The sequence below is a fragment of the Ipomoea triloba genome, chromosome 15 (genome assembly GCF_003576645.1).
Source record: "Ipomoea triloba cultivar NCNSP0323 chromosome 15, ASM357664v1".
Lineage (NCBI taxonomy): Eukaryota > Viridiplantae > Streptophyta > Magnoliopsida > Solanales > Convolvulaceae > Ipomoea > Ipomoea triloba.
In genome coordinates this window covers 26,788,562-26,807,400 of record NC_044930.1, presented here as the reverse complement: position 1 = coordinate 26,807,400, position 18,839 = coordinate 26,788,562, and the positions used below count along the sequence as shown (strand labels likewise).

Genomic DNA, 18,839 nt, shown 5'->3' with positions numbered 1-18,839 from the left:
CCTATGTGTATTTACTTCATAATAAGCATGAAGCATTGGATGCCTTTAAATTATTTAAAGCTGAAGTTGAAAACCAATGCAAGAAGCAAATACAAATAGTTAGATCAGATAGAGGTGGTGAATATTATGGTAGATACACTGAAAATGGACAAGCACTAGGACCGTTTGCCAAATTTCTTCAAGAGCATGGGATTATTGCCCAATACACCATGCCTGGATCTCCGGATCAAAACGGTGTTGCTGAAAGAAGAAATCGGACTCTTTTGGATATGGTGCGGAGTATGCTGATAAACTCCACACTTCCAAAAACATTGTGGACTGAAGCACTTAAGACGGCAACGTATATATTAAACCGTGTTCCTACCAAGGCTGTCCCTAAGACACCTTTTGAGTTATTCAAAGGTTGGAAACCGAGTTTGCATCATATGCGTATTTGGGGATGTCCGTCTGAGGTGAGAATATACAATCCACAAGAAAAGAAACTTGACCCGAGGACAATTAGTGCTTTCTTTATTGGATATGCACAATCTTCTAAGGGTTATAGGTTTTATTGTCCATCACATATTACTAGGATAGTGGAATCAAGGAATGCTAAGTTTCTTGAAGATGACTTGATTAGTGGGAGAGATCGATTTAAGAACTTAGTTTCTACTTTTGATCATATCGACTCTCACCCTTCTACGTCATCTAATGGAGTTGTACTTATACGCAGTGTTCCTTCATTAACACCCGCGGTAATACAACCCACCATTGACATTCCACAAGTTGCTGAAACTCAACAATTTCAGGATTTACAGCAAGTTCCTGAACCGATACAGACTGAACCAATTCAAGAACTACCCTTAGTTCCTGAAGAGGTAGTTGCCCCGCAACCTTCTCAAGGTATCGGTGGTTCAACATTAAGACGGTCTACTCGGATAAGACGTTCAGCATTACCTAGTTATTATGAATCGTATCTACAAGAATCTGACATTGGAGCTGAAAATGATCCTGAAACTTTTTCACAAGCCACGAATTGTGAACATTCTGATTTGTGGTTAGAAGCCATGAAAGATGAAATGAATTCCATGAAGAGTAATGGAGTTTGGGATCTTGTTGAGTTACCTAATGGGGCCAAGGCTATTTCTTGTAAATGGGTTTTTAAAACCAAAAGAGATTCATTAGGTAACATTGAAAGATACAAGGCCAGACTCGTTGCTAAGGGATTTACTCAAAAAGAAGGAATCGATTACAAGGAGACTTTTTCTCCTGTATCAAAGAAAGATTCTCTTCGAATTATCTTGGCTTTAGTTGCACATTTTAATCTTGAATTGCAACAAATGGATGTGAAAACTGCCTTTCTTAATGGTGATCTAGAAGAGGAAGTTTACATGAAACAACCTGAAGGATTCTCTTCTAAAGATGGTGAAACTTTAGTATGCAAGCTTAAGAAATCCATATATGGCTTAAAACAAGCCTCCCGCCAATGGTACATTAAGTTCGATGGGGTTATTTCTTCATTTGGTTTTGTTGAGAATCCCTCAGATCATTGTATATACCATAAGGTGAGTGGGAGCAAAATTTGTTTTCTAGTTTTATATGTGGATGATATCTTGCTTGCCACTAATGATATGGGGATGCTTCGTGACGTGAAACAATTCCTTTCTAAGAACTTTGATATGAAGGACATGGGTAATGCATCTTATGTCATTGGCATAAAGATTCATAGGGATAGATCCCGGGGCATACTGGGTCTATCGCAAGAAACCTATATAAACAAAGTTTTAGAAAGATTTCGGATGAAAAATTGTTCACCAAATGTAGCTCCCATAGCAAAAGGAGATAAATTCAATATGGATCAATGCCCTAAGAGTGACCTGGAGAAAGAATCCATGAAGATTATTCCATATGCTGAAGCAGTTGGGTGCCTTGGATACATTCAAGTATGTACAAGACCGGACATCGCTTTTGCTGTTGGAATGCTAGGACGATATTTGCAAAATCCAGGTATGGACCACTGGAGAGCTGTAAAAAGAGTTTTAAGGTACCTCAAAGGTACTAAAGATTACAAGCTTGGATTTAGACAGACAGATAACTTGGATGTTATTGGATATTCTGATGCGGACTTTGCTGGCTGTGTTGATTCTCGAAAATCGACTTCTGGGTACGTGTTTATCATGGCGGGTGGGGCTATCTCATGGAGAAGTGTTAAACCAACTTTAATAACTACTTCTACTATGGAAGCCGAGTTCGTTTCTTGTTTCGAAGCTACTTCGCAAGGTGTGTGGCTTAAGAATTTCATCTCTGGACTTAGGATTATGGATTCTATATCTAAGCCGTTAAAAATCTATTGTGACAACTCAGCTGCAGTCTTCCTAACTAAGAACGATAAAAGTGGGAGTCGAAGCAAACACATAGACATCAAGTTCTTAGCTATTAGGGAGCGTGTTAAAAGAGAAATTGTGGTCATTGAGCACATTAGTACTGAGTTGATGATAGCAGATCCCTTGACTAAAGGCATGCCTCCATTTAAATTCAAGGATCTTGCTGAAAAGATGGGACTTTCACCCAATTTGTAATTTGTATATATACATTCAGTTTTAATGAAATTCTTTTGCATTCAGAAATTTTCTCATTCTAGTATGAACACTTTAAATTTATTGAGAAAATATTTCAGTCGGATTTGAAATAAACATAAGGTTTATTTTCATTAAGTTTTTCTTATTTCCTAATTAAGTACTTAAAGGCAGTTTACATTTAATCATAATAGATATTACTCGCACTAATGAGGACATATCATTATGGTTAGTGTTATCTTGTACTTTGAGTTTGATATTTGCACCAAGTGGGAGAATGTAAGAACAAATAATAAAAGGTCAAAAGTATGAGTCCACTAAACTCCACTATGACCTTAAATCAGGGATACACTAACACCTAAATTAGGGATCCACTAATTTATGTTTTGTTCTTATTCAGAAAGTGGTGCAAATAATTAAGAATAGGAAAATTTTCATGATTAGTGCATTGATGGAATGCAACTATATAAAGGCCATCAAAATCCCCCTCACTGCTTGACATACAGTCTTGTACACCATCTGAGAGAGTTGAGTCAAGTGAGAGAAAAATAATTAGAAAGCTCAAGCAACAGCAGTAAGCAGATCAGGCAATCATCAAACAAATAACTATGGCTGGAGGTTAGATCCTATATTTCATATACTTCAGTTCAGTTTTAAATCTTACAGCTGCATCTCATCCTGCCTGATGGAGCTGAAGGAGCGGAAAAGTTTTGGGTTAAGGAGCTCCATCACACATATTTTGCTCATTTGTCTCCAATGATCTCCGTACGGGGAGAACACAACGTCCGAACTATTGTACATCAGTATCTTGGCGGCCGTAAGTTCTGGCCTGGTCGCAAAAACCAGGTCGTGAGTTCTTAGGAACTCTTTAGCCATCTCGGCCGAGGACACGATCACAGTTGAAATTTCTCCAATTTGAAGGTGCATTAGCCCCGACGACGACCCGTGCCTTTTCGCTAAATCTCTAAGCACGTGGTGGGCCGGCAATGAGCCACAAAAGTGGAGCAAGTTCCCGATCATCGGCAGCTTCCGCGGCCCGGCGGCAGGACTTTCCCACTGCGGCTTTTCATCGGCTTCTTCCATTTTGTGCGCACTAAAATCATGAAACAAACAAACAAGGCCAAACAAATATTCAAGTTTACGGCCTCCATTAGAGAATGAAACTAAAGAGCCAGCAAGCTAAGTATGAAGTAGCAAGCTAGCTAGATATATGCCTCGTTAATTTGTTCAAGCCCAAGGCTGCCTTTATATATACTAACCTAACAATTTTGGCAAAAACTTGTGTGAGACCGTCTCACCATGAGACGGGTCGGGTCAAGATGTAAATGTAACACTTATATGCACAAATGTCATACTTATATGCTCAAATGTAATACTAATTAGGAATAAAATTTTTGTTGCTTATAAGGGCAAATGTAATACTTTTATGGGAAAATACAATACTTTTACATTTCAAGATCGCTAGATCGATAGACTAATAGATTAAGTCCCCGGGCTCTGATACCGTACCAATTGAAATTACTTCGTGGATCTTGAATGCAAGACTTTAAGGGTTCAGAAATTATTTAACGTTTTTATAGTTATTAGTCCAGATTAGATAATACTAAAAGACAAACAAATATAAAAACAAAAGTAAAAGAAATTAATGAACCCGGACACAAGAAACGATCACACAGTTCGAAGCTAAAACTCCTACGTCTGCGGGGTTACTCAGCTTTCGCCCAATCCACTAGATGATCACCAAGCTTACAACAATTGGAATATATGCCCAAACATACAATCGTCCTAAACCAACACAACCTTCAACATCTACACTTGAATTGGCAAAACTGCAAGCCGGGAATTCTTCAATTCATCACCACGACTCAGCATCAACGTCAGTCTCAAAGACAGTAGCAAAATGCCATTAATTCTCCAAAGTAATTCACTTGAATTTCACGTGTGAAGCTCTGAACATTTAATGTGTAAAGAGATGTGATTTAGAGCTTCAAGTGCCTTCATATTTATAGCTTAGAAAACTCCTTAACAAACCTCACAAATATAGAGCTGAATAAGTCTTGATTAAATGAGAGCCATAATCCCTTAAAAAGCTGTTAGCCACATAAAATAAATATGTTGACTAATTCCTTGTTGAAAGCTTGCTGTCTGAGACAGCATCCGCTGACATAGCCTTCCTTTCAGCACTGGTGGACAGACTGACTGACGGTCCAAGAACAAATAAAAACTAGATGTAGGCTAAGTGTATTTTTGACAAATAATATAGCCAATTACAAAGGACCGTATATCATTTGTACACTTACAAACTCCTATAACAAACATCTAGGATTCAATAATCAATAGGATTAGGTTTTGTGAGTTGTTAACGAACACAAATAACATCAAATATTCAATTTGTATTTATATTTTCCTAGATGGTTCATAAACACCTAATTACTACTCAAATGAAATTCCAGTAAAACAGGCAAGAAATCATATAGAACCACTAGAATAATTAATAAGTATGCATCCCGATTAATTAAACTCATGAATTCAATAGAAATTAACCAACAAAAATACATAATACTATAGCGAATAAATAATTAAGTTTAAAGTCTCACAAATCAAATCATAGAATTCTAACTTGGAGTCAGTGCCGGTCCAAACATTGTATATGCCCCTGGGCAAAATTAAAAAAGGGCCCCTTTATGAAAAATTTGTTTTCAGATGATCAATTTGTTTTCTTCTTTTTCTTTTTTTTTCACTTCCGGGTGAATGTTTTTTAGGCAACATTGTATAAAAAAAATTATTATATATAAAATTGATCTTAAAAAAAAAAAAAAAAAAAAAAAAGAACAAAAGTACCTGGCATTTATGAATCAATCAATCCAAATTAGTCAATAAAGAATCTTTAGTTCGCCCAACGGTAAATATGTGTCTTCAATCCCTGCATATATATAATAAACCTAATAAACTTACAATTTCATTTTACTTAAAAATCCTAATAAATAGAATTAAAACAGAAATAAAATTCCTAATTCCAAACCCGTAAACATTTAAACAACAATACAATATAATTAGAAATGTATTAGGATTCCTAAACAACAATACAACCAAATCTGCAATTTTGAAAACTAAAATCCTAATTCCAAAATTACAATTCATCAATTCCTAATTAATCCACAATTATGCATTTCTGCAATTCATATGCAAACTAAATTCCAAATTTATTTAATTATTTAAATAGCAAAGTGACAATTACTCAACGTCTGGGTGGCGTCCCTTATACTCCTGGGCGGTGTGAGCGGTGGGTGTGCGACAACGTCTCTTTCAATCTTCGTGAATTCATTTCTCGACTTTCAGAAACAACTAACCATATTACTCACTCTGTCACATTTTATCTGTCCTACTTACTATTCATTAGTCAAATCAACTTTTTCTTTGTTTATTTTCTTTATTATTTTTTATTACTTATTTTTAAATTAAATTTTTTTTTTGTGTTTAATAGTACTTTGAGTGTTGTTTCTAAATATATAAATTTTGTATAATAATACTAAATTTAATATTATAAAAAAATTGAATTAAAAATAATTTCAGTCAAGCCTCGTTAATCGAACCAGACACATAAAATAGGACGGAGGGAGTGTTTGTTTAATATATAATAAATAATACTCCCTCCGTCCCATTTTATGTGCCAAGTTCGGTTAACGAGACTTGATTTAAGTTATTTTTAATTCAATTTTTTCATAATATTAAGTTTAGTATTAATATATAAAATTTATATATTTAGAAACTACACTAAAAGTACTATTAAACACAAAAAAAAACACTTTTAAAAAAAACACAAAAAATCAAATTTAAAAACAAGTAAAAATAATAAAGAAAATAAACAAAGAAGAAAAAATTGGTTTGATCCATGAATAGTAAGTAAGACAGATAAAATGGAACAACTAAAATATATATTATATATATAATACTCCGTATATCTTATGGCCTATGGGCCCATTAAAAATGGGCCATGGGCAGGTGCCCACCCTGCACCCCTCTGGGCCGGCCCTGCTTGGAGTTGGAAATCAAGAACTATAACTACTCATACTAGGACTTAAGAATTACAGAAATTGGAATAAGAATTTTTAAAGAAGAAAAAAGGTCGAGACCATAACCCGAACATGACTATTCCGTTTCTTTCTAACATAAATATTTTGCCTGGCCTCACGCATTGATCTGCCAAATTGGAGTCCAATATTGAATATTGGCTGAATTTATTTGTTTGAGTGCTCAAACAATAAATTAAAGTTCATTTTATGTTAGAAAATTTAGATTTTAATATTCCTAGTGTTGGTTTTATCTCCCACATAATGGTCAAACGGCAGGTCAACACCACCAAAAAATAGACTAACACTTGATCAGAAATTAGAGTGACTTTTTAGCCATCTTTGTGCTATAAATTGCCTTTGAGTACAATGAATTGCTTATGCTTCTCGAGGCTTAGAACCCCTATTTATATAAGCTAAGAGATTTCTCGCTTTAAGAAACTTCTAAACTACTTTAGGAACTCTTTCCTTATTACATTTAGGTATTTTCCTAATCTATCTCGACCTTCCTTCCATATCCTCCGCCTTCCGCCGCTTGACCCTTTTAGGAAACTCTCGTAACCGCCTTTCCTGCTTCGGCCTACCTCTCGGTCGGTCTGGACCGACTCATCTCCCCTTCGCTCCTTAGCGCGTCCTTTCCTTCATGGTAATTAGTTGTTTCAATAGTAATGTTCAATCACTCTCAGTCTAAGATCTTCAGCTGCCTTGTCACCTCTTCAACGATCCTTCGACCGACCGACCGACTGATCATCGGCCGACTCACGCCACATCGTCATACCTCCCTCCGAGTCCTCTTTCTCTCTTCCTCGATCGTCCCTTCCGCCTACACCGAGCTCTTGGTACCGAGCCTTAGTCTATCTCCATCACCTAGCTAGCACACAAGAGTGGTAGTAAATAAGGTTTTAAAAAAAGTGCGAGTATCTAATGACTTAAAAACTTGACTCTTAATCCTTTCATTTTTTTTTGTGTTGATTTTTCTGAATTAATATTTTTATAATATTACTTTTTTATTACAATGATGAGGTAGAGTTAACACAGTTCAGTGTTAGTGAAGGGATTAAGACAACCTCGGATGCTAGTGAAGTGAATTAACACCCAATTCTCCTTTTCCAGCACATGTTGCTAAACTGAAGGGTGGGTCAAAGAATTTTAATTTATTTCCTTCTCAGTCAAAGTAGTTGTTATGTGAAATGTTAGCTGCCAATTAAGAATGTGGTATTCTTTAATCTCATCGGTGAAATAGTTCTTTGACTGTGAAAATATTTATTTAAAAAAAATCAATGCATTAAAAACACATCATATATAATTAATGAAGTTAAATATGACAAATACTTCCCAGCGAAACAAAATTTTTATAAAACTTAAAATAAAAGACAATAAAGACGAACTACTAATTAGTTTATTGTTTCCATGTAGGAATTATGGATCCATGGGGCTCTAAAGTAGTTGGGAAGAAATTCAAACTCATAGTGCACATTAATTCTATCACATGAATAAGAAAAATTGATACGAGTTACTTTTGGGTATACCTTATTTCAATGTGTTCGGTAAGGATGATGGCAATATATATTCTCTGGGTTACTTAATTAGTCTCACTAATCAATAAATTTGAAAACAAAACACTACATCATATGAAAAAAGAAATTCAAACTTAGCTCCAAAATAGGTGGTTGAGTGAGTAGAACATTATTTTTGTATCAAAATATCACAAATTTAATTATTGTCAACTCTCTCGATCGAGTCCAACGCACAAAGTCTTCTTTGTGCAATTTCTCTCGTTATCCCAAAACAAAAACAAAAATAAAAACAAAAAGAGAGCAAAACAAAACAAATGAAAACGAAAAATATTCTAAATTAATACTTTAAAAATGTGACATACTGGACCATGTCTACAAAATTCTTTAGGGGAAATAGTTTTTTGGTTTATTTATAATTTTTCAATAGGCATTTGATTCCTACACTGCTAGGAATTTTTTATTTTCTGACTACTATTTCAACCACCTAAAAAAAGGGATAAGGGTTAAATAGACTCTCAAACTATACTCTCTGACGAACCTCCGACCAAACTCCAGCTAGTAAAACAACACTGGAAACTCCAGCAGTGTTGCCATCTCCGTCGAACGGAGATGGAGACCTCCAGTTCGATGGAGATGGAGACCAAACCTTTTGGTCTCCATCTCGATCCGTTCGACTGGAGATGGAGACCATTTTGGTCCCCATCTCTGTTGAACTGGAGGTGGAGACCAAGTCTCCATCTCCATCCGAACGGAGATGGCGACACTGCCGGTGGCAGGACGCGGCGTTTTCGGTGTTGTTTTACTTGCCGGAGTTTGGTTGGAGGTTCGTTGGAGTTGGCCTGAAATCTAGTTGACCTGCAATAACATGTTACAAATAGGTTAGAGGGTTTATTTGCTCTAAAATAACAAGTTTTTTGATGGCCTAATTTGAACTTTTTGAAGTTGGAGAGCCTAATTGCACAAATGAGTATAGTTTGAAGGTCTATTTGATCCTTATCCCCTAGAAAAATGGTAAAAAAAAAAGTGATATTTTTAAAATTTTTGTCGAAAGATTATGGTGAACGAAAATAAGTTGAATTTTCGACCACGGGTCGTCAGCAATTCTGATATCCGCCAATCTTTCTGGTGGTCAATTTTTCTGACCACTTTACAAAATTAGATGCCATTTCTAAACACCTTGTCGATTGTCAAAAATAGCGACAAAGATTTTTTGGATACTAAAAGTTGTCGGAACAAAGATTTTCGATTCGACTTAGGCCATTTCTGACCACTTTCAAATGGTCTGAAATTCCTTGATTTCCAACAATGCTAGTTATCTATCATTAAAAATTATTGATTTAGTCCCTTACTAAATGCAATCTATTAGTGTAATTCTCAACATCAACTAGGAAATTTTGTGCCAAAAAAAAAAAAAAAAAAACATCAACTAGGAAAATCCATCATGCACTTTAATGACTTTTAACTTTTGGGAGAAGTATGCTCATTAGTTTCAAAATAATCACAATGCAATTATTTAATTGGTAACCACGACCACTGAAAATTCATCCCAAAATATCAATTAGGAATTCGCTAATAAGTATTTATTTCTAATTCGGGATAAAGAATGACGAGAGATCTATGTTGAAAACAGGTCGGTCGAATCATTTTATAGGTCCGGGATCAAATAAAAATAAGGATCCTTAATATATAAAGTTAAATGATTGTATGGGTTAATTGCAAACAATTAAATGATAATTTTGAATTTTTGTATACATATAATTTTCTTTATTTGAAAAAAAAAACAGTTTAGATTAGTCTTGTAGTAGTGTCATTCAAACTTTGGGCCCTATATGAAGTTTAATTATAAATTAATTCAGTGTTCGATGATATATACGGAGTATCTATTAATTGTGATAAGTATATCATATGGTTTTAATTGTTAATTGAATTTAAAATTAATAAACAATTTTGAAGTCATGAATTCAAATTTTTACATATGCAAGTATTTTTTTTTAACTTTATCAAAAAATAAAAATCAAGCTAGGAGGCCGGCAAATTATTGCATGGACCATGGTCCACACAGTTGTGTGGACCAAAAATAAAAAGTACATTATTTTTGTATTGAAGGTACATTATTTTTGTACTGTAGGTACATTATTTGATATATACTATCAAATAATGTACCTTAAATACAAAAATAATGTACCCTAAAAGAATATACCTTCAGTACAAGAATAATGTACAAAAATAATATACCTTCCATGCAATAATGATTGTAGTAGCCCCTACCAACGTTGGGCTCGTGCCATCTCGATTGCCCTCAAGACCGGCCCTAGTTGAAAATATTATGTGAAAAATGTGACTGATTGTGACCGTGTACCCTATTGGCGTTGCCATTTTTATGGACTGAGAAAGACGATTCATATTAATACCTTTGGACTGAAATCCTTGTCAATCAATATCGCAAGAACACCCTGCATTATAGGGAGATAATGACATTGCCACAAGCTGGTTCCTAGAATTGATTAGATCATTTAATAAAATTAGTCTAATATTACAATTTTTCTAAAAGGAATATTGAATTATTTTTGAAGAAATCAAGTTGTGAGATGAGAAGAGAATGTACAACCATAATAAGAGAAAGAAAGAAGCATGACAGGCAAGCCGTATTTAAAATTTTACAGCGATTATAATAAATTTACGGTCAAAGGGCTATAACCATACACTATGCTTAACAAATACATTTAATTTGTCACACAAAGTAAACAATAATATCTCAAAAAAAAATCAATGCATTAAAAACACATCATATATAATTAATGAAGTTACATATGACATATACTTCCCAGCAAAACAAAAATCTTATAAAACTTAAAAGACAATGAAGACGAACTACCAATTAGTTTATTGTTTCCATGTAGGAATTATGGATCCATGGGGCTCTAAAGTTGGGAAGAAATTCAAACTCATAGTGCACATTAATTCTATCACATGAATAAGAAAAATTGATACAAGTTACTTTTGGCACTGTTGTAAAAATCCTCCGCCTAGGCATTAAGCGTCCCTAGATCGAAGCGAATTGTTCCCTAGGCGTCCGCCTAGGCAACCGCCTAGCGCCTAACTCAGCCGATTGGGCCAAGTTGGCGGCCGACTCGGCTGAATTTGGTCGAGTTAACTCGCCCAACTCGTAGAGTTAGTCGAGTTAACTCGATCGAATCGGTCTTGTTAATTTTTTTATTATATTTATATATATTTAAATTTATTTATTTATTAAAGTAAGAGAAGTAAGAGATATATAATATATATATATATATAATATAATATATGACATACACCACACACATGCATTATTTTTTTATTTTTATAGGTCGCCACCTAAATATCACCTAGACGTCGCCTAGACCGCTTAGGCGCTAGGCACTAATCTACCGTCCGACTAGTGCCTAGCGCCTATTACAACCATGCTTTTGAGTTTACCTTATATCAATGTGTTCGATAAGGATGATGACAATGTATATTCTCTGGCGTTACTTAATTAGTCTCACTAATCAATAAATTTAAAAACAAAACACTAATCATATTAAAAAATAAATTCAAACTTGGCTCCAAAATAGGTGGTTGAGTGAGTCGAATAATATTTTTCTATCAAAAATTACAAATTTGATTATTGTCAACTCTCTTGATCGAGTCCAACACACAGAGTCTTTTTTATGCAATTTCTCTCGTTATCCCAAAACAAAAACAAAAATAAAAACAAAAACAGAGCAAAACAAAACAAATGAAAACAAAAAATATTCTAAATTAATACTTTAAAAATGTGACATACTGGACCATGTCTACAAAATTCTTTAGGGGAAATGGTTTTTTGTTTATTTATAATTTTTCAATACGCATTTGATTCCTACACTGGTAATTTTTTATTTTCCGAATACTTTTTCGATCAACCTAGAAAAAGAGATAAGTGTTAAATAAACCCTCAAACTATACTCATTTATGTAATTAGGTCATTCAACTTCAACAAGCTCCAATTAGGCCCTTACCTTTGTTATTTTAGAACAAATAGTCAAATAAGGCCTCTAATCTATTTATGGCATGTTATTACATGTCACTAGACTTTCCGCCAACTCCGACGAACCTCCGACAAAACTCCAACGAGTAAAACAACACCGGAAACTCCGACAGTGTTACCATCTACGTGGAATGGAGATGGAGATTGGTCTCCATCTTCAGTTCGATAGAGATAGAGACCAAATCTCCATCTCCGTTCGGACGGAGATGGAGACCAATCTGTCGAACTGGAGTTGGAGATTGGTCTCCATCTCCAGTTCGAAGATGGAGACCAAATCTCCATGAGATGGAGATCATCATTTAATAAAATTAGTTTAAAATTATAATTTTTTAAAAAGAAATCTCGAGTTATTTTCTAGGGTAGTGAGATGAGAAGAAAATGTACAACCATAATAAGAGAAAAAGGCATGACGGACAAGTAGTATTTAAAAATTTACAACGATTATAAATAAACCTACGGTCAAAGGGCTATAACCATACACTATTCTCAACAAATAGATTTAATTTGTCACACAAAGTAAATAATAATATCTCAAAATTGAAATTATAGCTTACAATTTTATTTTATTTTTTTTGAAGAGTAGCTTGCAATTTTATAATCACACTATAAATAATTTTGGACTTGTGCGAATAAAAAATATGTTTTTAAATTTTTTTAAAATCATTGTAAAACCATTTTTCGAATTACTTATATCATTATATATATATATAGGGATGCACTCCCATGCGAACTGCCGCCCAGGTAAGAAATGAGAACGCTTCACAGCCATCCACGTGTCCAGATCAATGAATCAGATGCAATTTTAAAAAAATGACGCGTGGCATTTTGGTAAATAACTGGAACTTTGGTGCACCTAGTTTCACTTACAAGTGCACCTAGTTTCACTTATAAGTGCACCTATTTTCGCACCTATTTTCAATTACAAGTGCAAGTAATTTACCTTATTAATATTCATGCACCTATTTTCGCAAATACTTTTACTTACAAATGCAAGTAATTTACCTTGTTAATATTCATGCACATGGGTGCAACCTAGGTGCACCTAGTTATAACATTAGGTGCACTTAATATTGATGCTCACTGTACAATTCACTTGTACCTGTAATACATTTTACTTGCATTTGCAATACATTTTACTTACACTTGTGCAAGTAATTTACTTTGTTAACATTCATGCACCTGGTTGCAACCTATGTGCACCTAATTATAACATTAGGTGCACCTAGTTATAACATTAGGTACACTTAGTATTGATGCTCATTGTACAATTTACTTGCACTTGTAATACATTTTACTTGCACGTGTACACCTATTTTCACTTGCAGGTGCAAGTAATTTACCTTGTTAACATTTATGCACCTGAGTGCACCTATGTGCACCTAGTTATAACATGACGTGCACCTAGTTATAACGTTGGGTGCAACTACATTCCGGACACGTGGCATGCTGTGATTCGTCCGCATTTCTCTCCTGGGCGGCCAGTACGCATTTGAACGCGATCCTATATATATATATAAATTAAACACTTAATTATAATGATAAAATATAGTTATTTACACACAACAACAACAACAATAATTGTACATGGATTGAAAAATAAACACAACTATGAGTATCCTCGAATAGTTAATGAATTGAATGGATTTTTATTTTTATTTTTGGATATGGATATTTATAGATTTTTTATTTTATTATTATTTTTTTTTTCAATTTGTATCCTGAAATAATGATAATGTTGGACGAGAGTGTATCTCTAGGGATCTTCATCTAATATATGAATTTACATGCACTCCTTTAAAAAAATAAAAAGAAAATTAAACTCATCTGATCCTTGAGATCAAAGATGTTGAGAAATTTGTTTATCACCAAATTTAAGAAACAGCTACAATAAAGATGAGAACAAGTTCTTAAAATGTATATAACCAAGAACATAATAATTGCCCTAGCATAACTCAAGAGGAGTTGCTCATATAGGACTGTCTTATTAAAAACGCACAGTTTGTGCTATTAATACATAACTAGAGTGGCAGCGGATCTACGAGTAGGCCAATAATGTGAGGCTTCAAAACCTTTTCAGGACAAGTATACCCATCTTGGTTGTGCTGGTATGTAACAAAAATAATGCAAGTAAGGTTGAAAATGCGTAAGAGAATCTCAGAAGAAACAGGCGTTGGTTGAAGAAGTCCCTCGTTCAAATCTTTCAATGCAAGATCAGCTAATTCTTGAAACTTTTCCATTGCCTTTTCTAGTGATACGCCATATTCCTTCATGTAGCATTCAATACCAGTTGTAACTTGCCCTCTTTCTTTTTCACCCTATTAAAATATATCCAATGAGTAACAATAATGAATAGAATTAGTTGAAAAATGGGAAACACAGATTAACATATATAAATTAAAATATACAAATAAACCATATTGAATATTCCATTACATCAAAGGTGGCTATGTCGTCGATAAGTCTGCATATCGTGACGCCTGCTTCAAGAATTTTAGGATTTTTCATTAGCCAATTGAATGCTTGCTCATCAGCTGACTTCAACGTATAGCAAGATATTGTGGACAGCAAATAGTAAGCGGAAGTAGCGAATGCGTTTTTTAGGTATTCAGCAAATGCAGGCTGGTGTCCTTCATTACTAAACCATTTGGATTCAGTAAAGTAGCATCTCACAAGTTCCTTCATCTATTAGCAAACACATAGGTTAGTTAGATCAGAGTAACCAATGCAAATTAAAATACACATTAGCCCTTAGCTAGCAATTAAGCTTCCAATAAATCATCATAATTATATTATATTATTATAAATTATACTATACTTACTCGTTCCCTTCCATGTTGAACCGCATATGATCTTCCTTCCTTTGAAAGATCCTTTTCATCATTCTCAAATAGGTCTAACATAGCTTTAAAGCTAATTTTCATATAGTTTGGCAGGCGATTCATTTCGTTAATGTCCCACCTGAAAATAAAAGATGTAAATTGAGATAAAATTAAAATGAATGGCTTCTGATCTGCATGCGCTTTCATTAATTTTAAAATAATTAATATAATATAATATAATATATAACCTTTGTATGACATCTGTGTAGACTTCTAATTCTTCTACGGTACCATAAGCATCAAACGTGTCATCCACAATTGAAACAATTGAAATATTTTTTGCCAGCATGATTCTAGCCTTAGAATACTGAGGCTGAAAGTATACACCTAGTGCCCAAAAATAACATTCAACGGCTCTATCTCTTGCATAAGGAAGTGTTGCTATTAAGTTCAAATCTTTCCACCACCTACACCAAATGTACTTAGTTCAAAACAAAGCCAGCTATATATGTATAGTAAACTAACAAAATTAGCTATAATATAATATGAATGGTAGGTAGGTAACAAATTAATTAATTAAACTATATCAAACCTGGAGACTTCACTGAGCTCTTGCTTGTGCAACATCTGCAGCAAATTAAAATCCAATTTGGCAAAGCGGAGCAACTCATCGTTCCTCGAAGACTCGTCTTCTTCTTGGTACACCGAAATGAAAAAGCGCGTTTCCACTCTGGGCAGACCGGTGTGAAATGGCTGATCCAGGGCGTGCGTCACCAGCTTTTCTAAAGTGCTATTGGGTTTTAGATTTGGTAGTGCAGATCGGAGACGAGTCTCCGCAAAAGCGGTCACGCCTTCTAAAACCTCATCGTCACTGCGTGTTCTCACGTACGAAGCTTCGTACAGGCTCAGCAGACCCTTCACATCTGAGGTGTCTCTGAACTTTCCATTCTCGTCAACAAAGTTACTGAAAATATCTGCTTCCATACATAAGATATATATGAGGGATGTATGCATGGGAAAATAACAATTAATTAGTTAATTTAACTTGTTATAGTATATTAATTACCAGTAGAAATGTTGTAACCATGTTTCCTCATCACTCGAAACTGAATAGCAACAGTTTCCAAGTCATTCATGTGCACGGGGTGGGTATAAATATGTCGGAGTTGATCATCAATCTCTTTCTCAAAGTGATATGATATTCCAAGGCGTTGGAGCAAGTTGATGAATCTTATTTTCTGGGCCACATCACTGCTGCTTCCAGAAGCAATGGTCTGCAGGAGCGTAGCCCTAGTTTGCTCCTTCAAAACCTCAATCTCTTTTGCATATGCTTCAGCAACCTGCAGTAATTAAGTATATAAGCATGCATGTAAATTAAAGCAGTAGTAATGTAATGAATTGGATCCATTATATTCCAATTATTTAATTAGTACCTGATCGTCGATGGAGGATGAATGGAAGCCATAATCACCCCATAAACTGGGAGAGAACTTCACGAAGGGGCGTTCGATAAGGTTTTCCAAGTTCATTGCCATTTCGGGATCGGAGAAGGAGTGCAGAGATTGAGATATATTTAATTATATTATATAAGATGGAGCTGAGGCTGGTGAAGAAATGAAGGGCAAGGCAGTAGTATTTATACTACTCTACTCTACCTACTTTCCTAGTCATAGCATACCTATCTAATCAAAGCTCAGTCAAAATAATTAAAATATCTACAGCCGCCAGTTGGGTGCATTTAGTAAACAAAACTGTTTTATTTCCCATTACTTTTCAATTTAACTTTTATGTTTTATAGAAGCTTTTAATTTTTTGTTTACCATTAAGAAATTAAGAAAATATAATATAATGTTCAAATTTGTGTAAGTAAATTAAATATTTACGAATTTTGTTAATTTATCAAAATATTATTTCTTAGAGCATCTCTTCAATGAAAGGAGAGAGAGGGGGAGAGAAGGGGAGAAGGGTTAGAGAGGAGAGGAGGCGAGAGGCACTTATTACTCCGAAAAAATTATTTTAATTTATTTTGTTATTTAAACGTATTTTTATTTAAAATTAAATTTGAAATTATAATTATAAAGTTGAAATTATATGTCGATGTGGCCTTAGAGTTTGCACGAAAATTCATTGTACACACTAGTTTTATCATATGTGATGGTTTTAATTTGTTGGGATTGGTTCACCATAAACCGAATATAAATGTATAGAACAATGGTAGAAAAATAGTAATTTTATTACTCGGGATACCAAACCCAAAAAAAATATAGTGAACCAATAGATGTTGTTGTTGGAAGTTAAGACCCCAAGCCATTGGACTAGGGTGATCATAGTGAACCAATGGATGATGTATAAAGGGAAGACATGATGTCACTTTATAATGTTGAAAATCCTCTGAATGTTTGACAATTGTACGACCTTGGTAACGTTATTCTTCATATTATTCTTGGCTATACATATATCCCGATACTACTTTAATGTTAGTGATGTTCACCATTTTGTTCCCTTCTTTTGGCTACCATGACTTTCATTTTTCTTGGGTCAAAGTCGCACCAATAAAAATAAATATTTCTTGAGTCAAAATATTCTCAATAAAATAGTCCCTTGGGCCCAAAAGGTCCCATCAACGTGAATGGGAGAAATTGGCACGAGTTATTATCTGGATATACCTTATTAGGCTTTTGGACATATATTCTATGGGGTAGCCTCAGTAACTGAAAAAATTAAAGCAATATATTATATTGAAAAGAAGTTTAATGTTTTACTTAAGGGTGTTTAATGTTTTACTTAAGGGTCACACTTATGTGAGACCGTCTCACGGATCCTTATTCGTAAGACGGGTCGGGTCGGGTCAAAACATCATGCAAATGTCATACTTATATGTGCAAATGTCATACTTATATGCTCAAATATAACATTAATCAAGAATACAATTTTTGTTACTTATAAGAGAAAAAGTAATACATTTTTCATAATAAGTAATATTGACAAGTATCACTTACTTATAAGGGCAAATATAATATACTTTTGAGGAAAAATGTAATACTTTTAAATCGAAATGTAAAAGTATTGTATTTTCCCTTAAAAGTACTACATTTACCCTTATAAGTAAAAAAAATTTTATTCTTAATTAGTATTACATTTGAGCATATAAGTATGACATTTGTGCATATAAGTGTTACATTTGCATCTTGACCCGACCCGACCATACCCGTCTCATGGTGAGACGGTCTCACACAAGTTTTTGCCTTTACTTAAAAGTGTGAAATATTGGAGCAAGTCTAGTAATTAATTCTTAGTTTTTATTCTTAAAAAAATATTATAAATTTTTTTAACAAATTAAAAAGACATCATATACAAGTATGTAGTCAAGTTAAACACAACAAATACATACTCTTTAATTAAACCCAAAAAAATAAAATCATGTACTAACAATTTTATATTAAAATAAATTAAATATTCTTAATATGATTTTGGCGATTGATGAGTCAGTAAGTTAATTTATTTTTTATTGAACTGATAAGTCTATAATGACCTTACTAATTTTGGCCAAAAGTAATTAAAGACTTATGCAATGAAGTTATATAATGTATTAATTTATAGTTTTTCTTTATATATATATATATATATATATATATATATATATATATATATATATATATATATATATATAGACACACACACATAATTGAGACCTCAATTATAGTTATATGTAAATTCTTCAATTTGCAAACTAATATTTTAAAATACTAATTTTTGTCCTTAAAAGATTGATTATATAATCAAAATTTTGTATTTAAGTTCTCAAAGTAGAGAAATTTTATTTTTTTTCC

General features: G+C 33.8%; 2 protein-coding genes across 2 annotated transcripts; both read right to left on the bottom strand.

The window, feature by feature from the left end:
* Positions 1–3,215: 3,215 nt before the first annotated feature.
* LOC116005967 (5-epiaristolochene 1,3-dihydroxylase-like) lies at positions 3,216–3,638 on the bottom strand. The gene has a single exon (XM_031246199.1). The coding sequence runs from the start codon at positions 3,636–3,638 to the stop codon at positions 3,216–3,218; it is 423 nt and encodes a 140-aa protein (XP_031102059.1).
* Positions 3,639–14,034: 10,396 nt separating this feature from the next.
* On the bottom strand, positions 14,035–16,575 carry LOC116007134 (vetispiradiene synthase 3-like). Its single transcript, XM_031247734.1, has 7 exons — positions 16,443–16,575; positions 16,076–16,349; positions 15,602–15,983; positions 15,258–15,476; positions 15,010–15,148; positions 14,624–14,872; positions 14,035–14,505 (listed from the first exon to the last, which is right to left on the bottom strand). The coding sequence occupies exons 1-7, from the start codon at positions 16,542–16,544 to the stop codon at positions 14,209–14,211; spliced, it is 1,662 nt and encodes a 553-aa protein (XP_031103594.1). The 5' UTR covers positions 16,545–16,575; the 3' UTR covers positions 14,035–14,208.
* Positions 16,576–18,839: the final 2,264 nt, after the last annotated feature.

Coding starts and splice junctions, on each gene's coding strand:
- LOC116005967 (XM_031246199.1), bottom strand. CDS start 3,638: ATGGAAGAAGCCGATGAAAAGCCGCAGTGGGAAAGTCCTGCCGCCGGG.
- LOC116007134 (XM_031247734.1), bottom strand. CDS start 16,544: ATGGCAATGAACTTGGAAAACCTTATCGAACGCCCCTTCGTGAAGTTC. Junction 16,350..16,442: donor CATCCTCCATCGACGATCAG/GTACTAATTAAA, acceptor TAATTACTGCAG/GTTGCTGAAGCATATGCAAA. Junction 15,149..15,257: donor TACACAGATGTCATACAAAG/GTTATATATTAT, acceptor TTTTATTTTCAG/GTGGGACATTAACGAAATGA.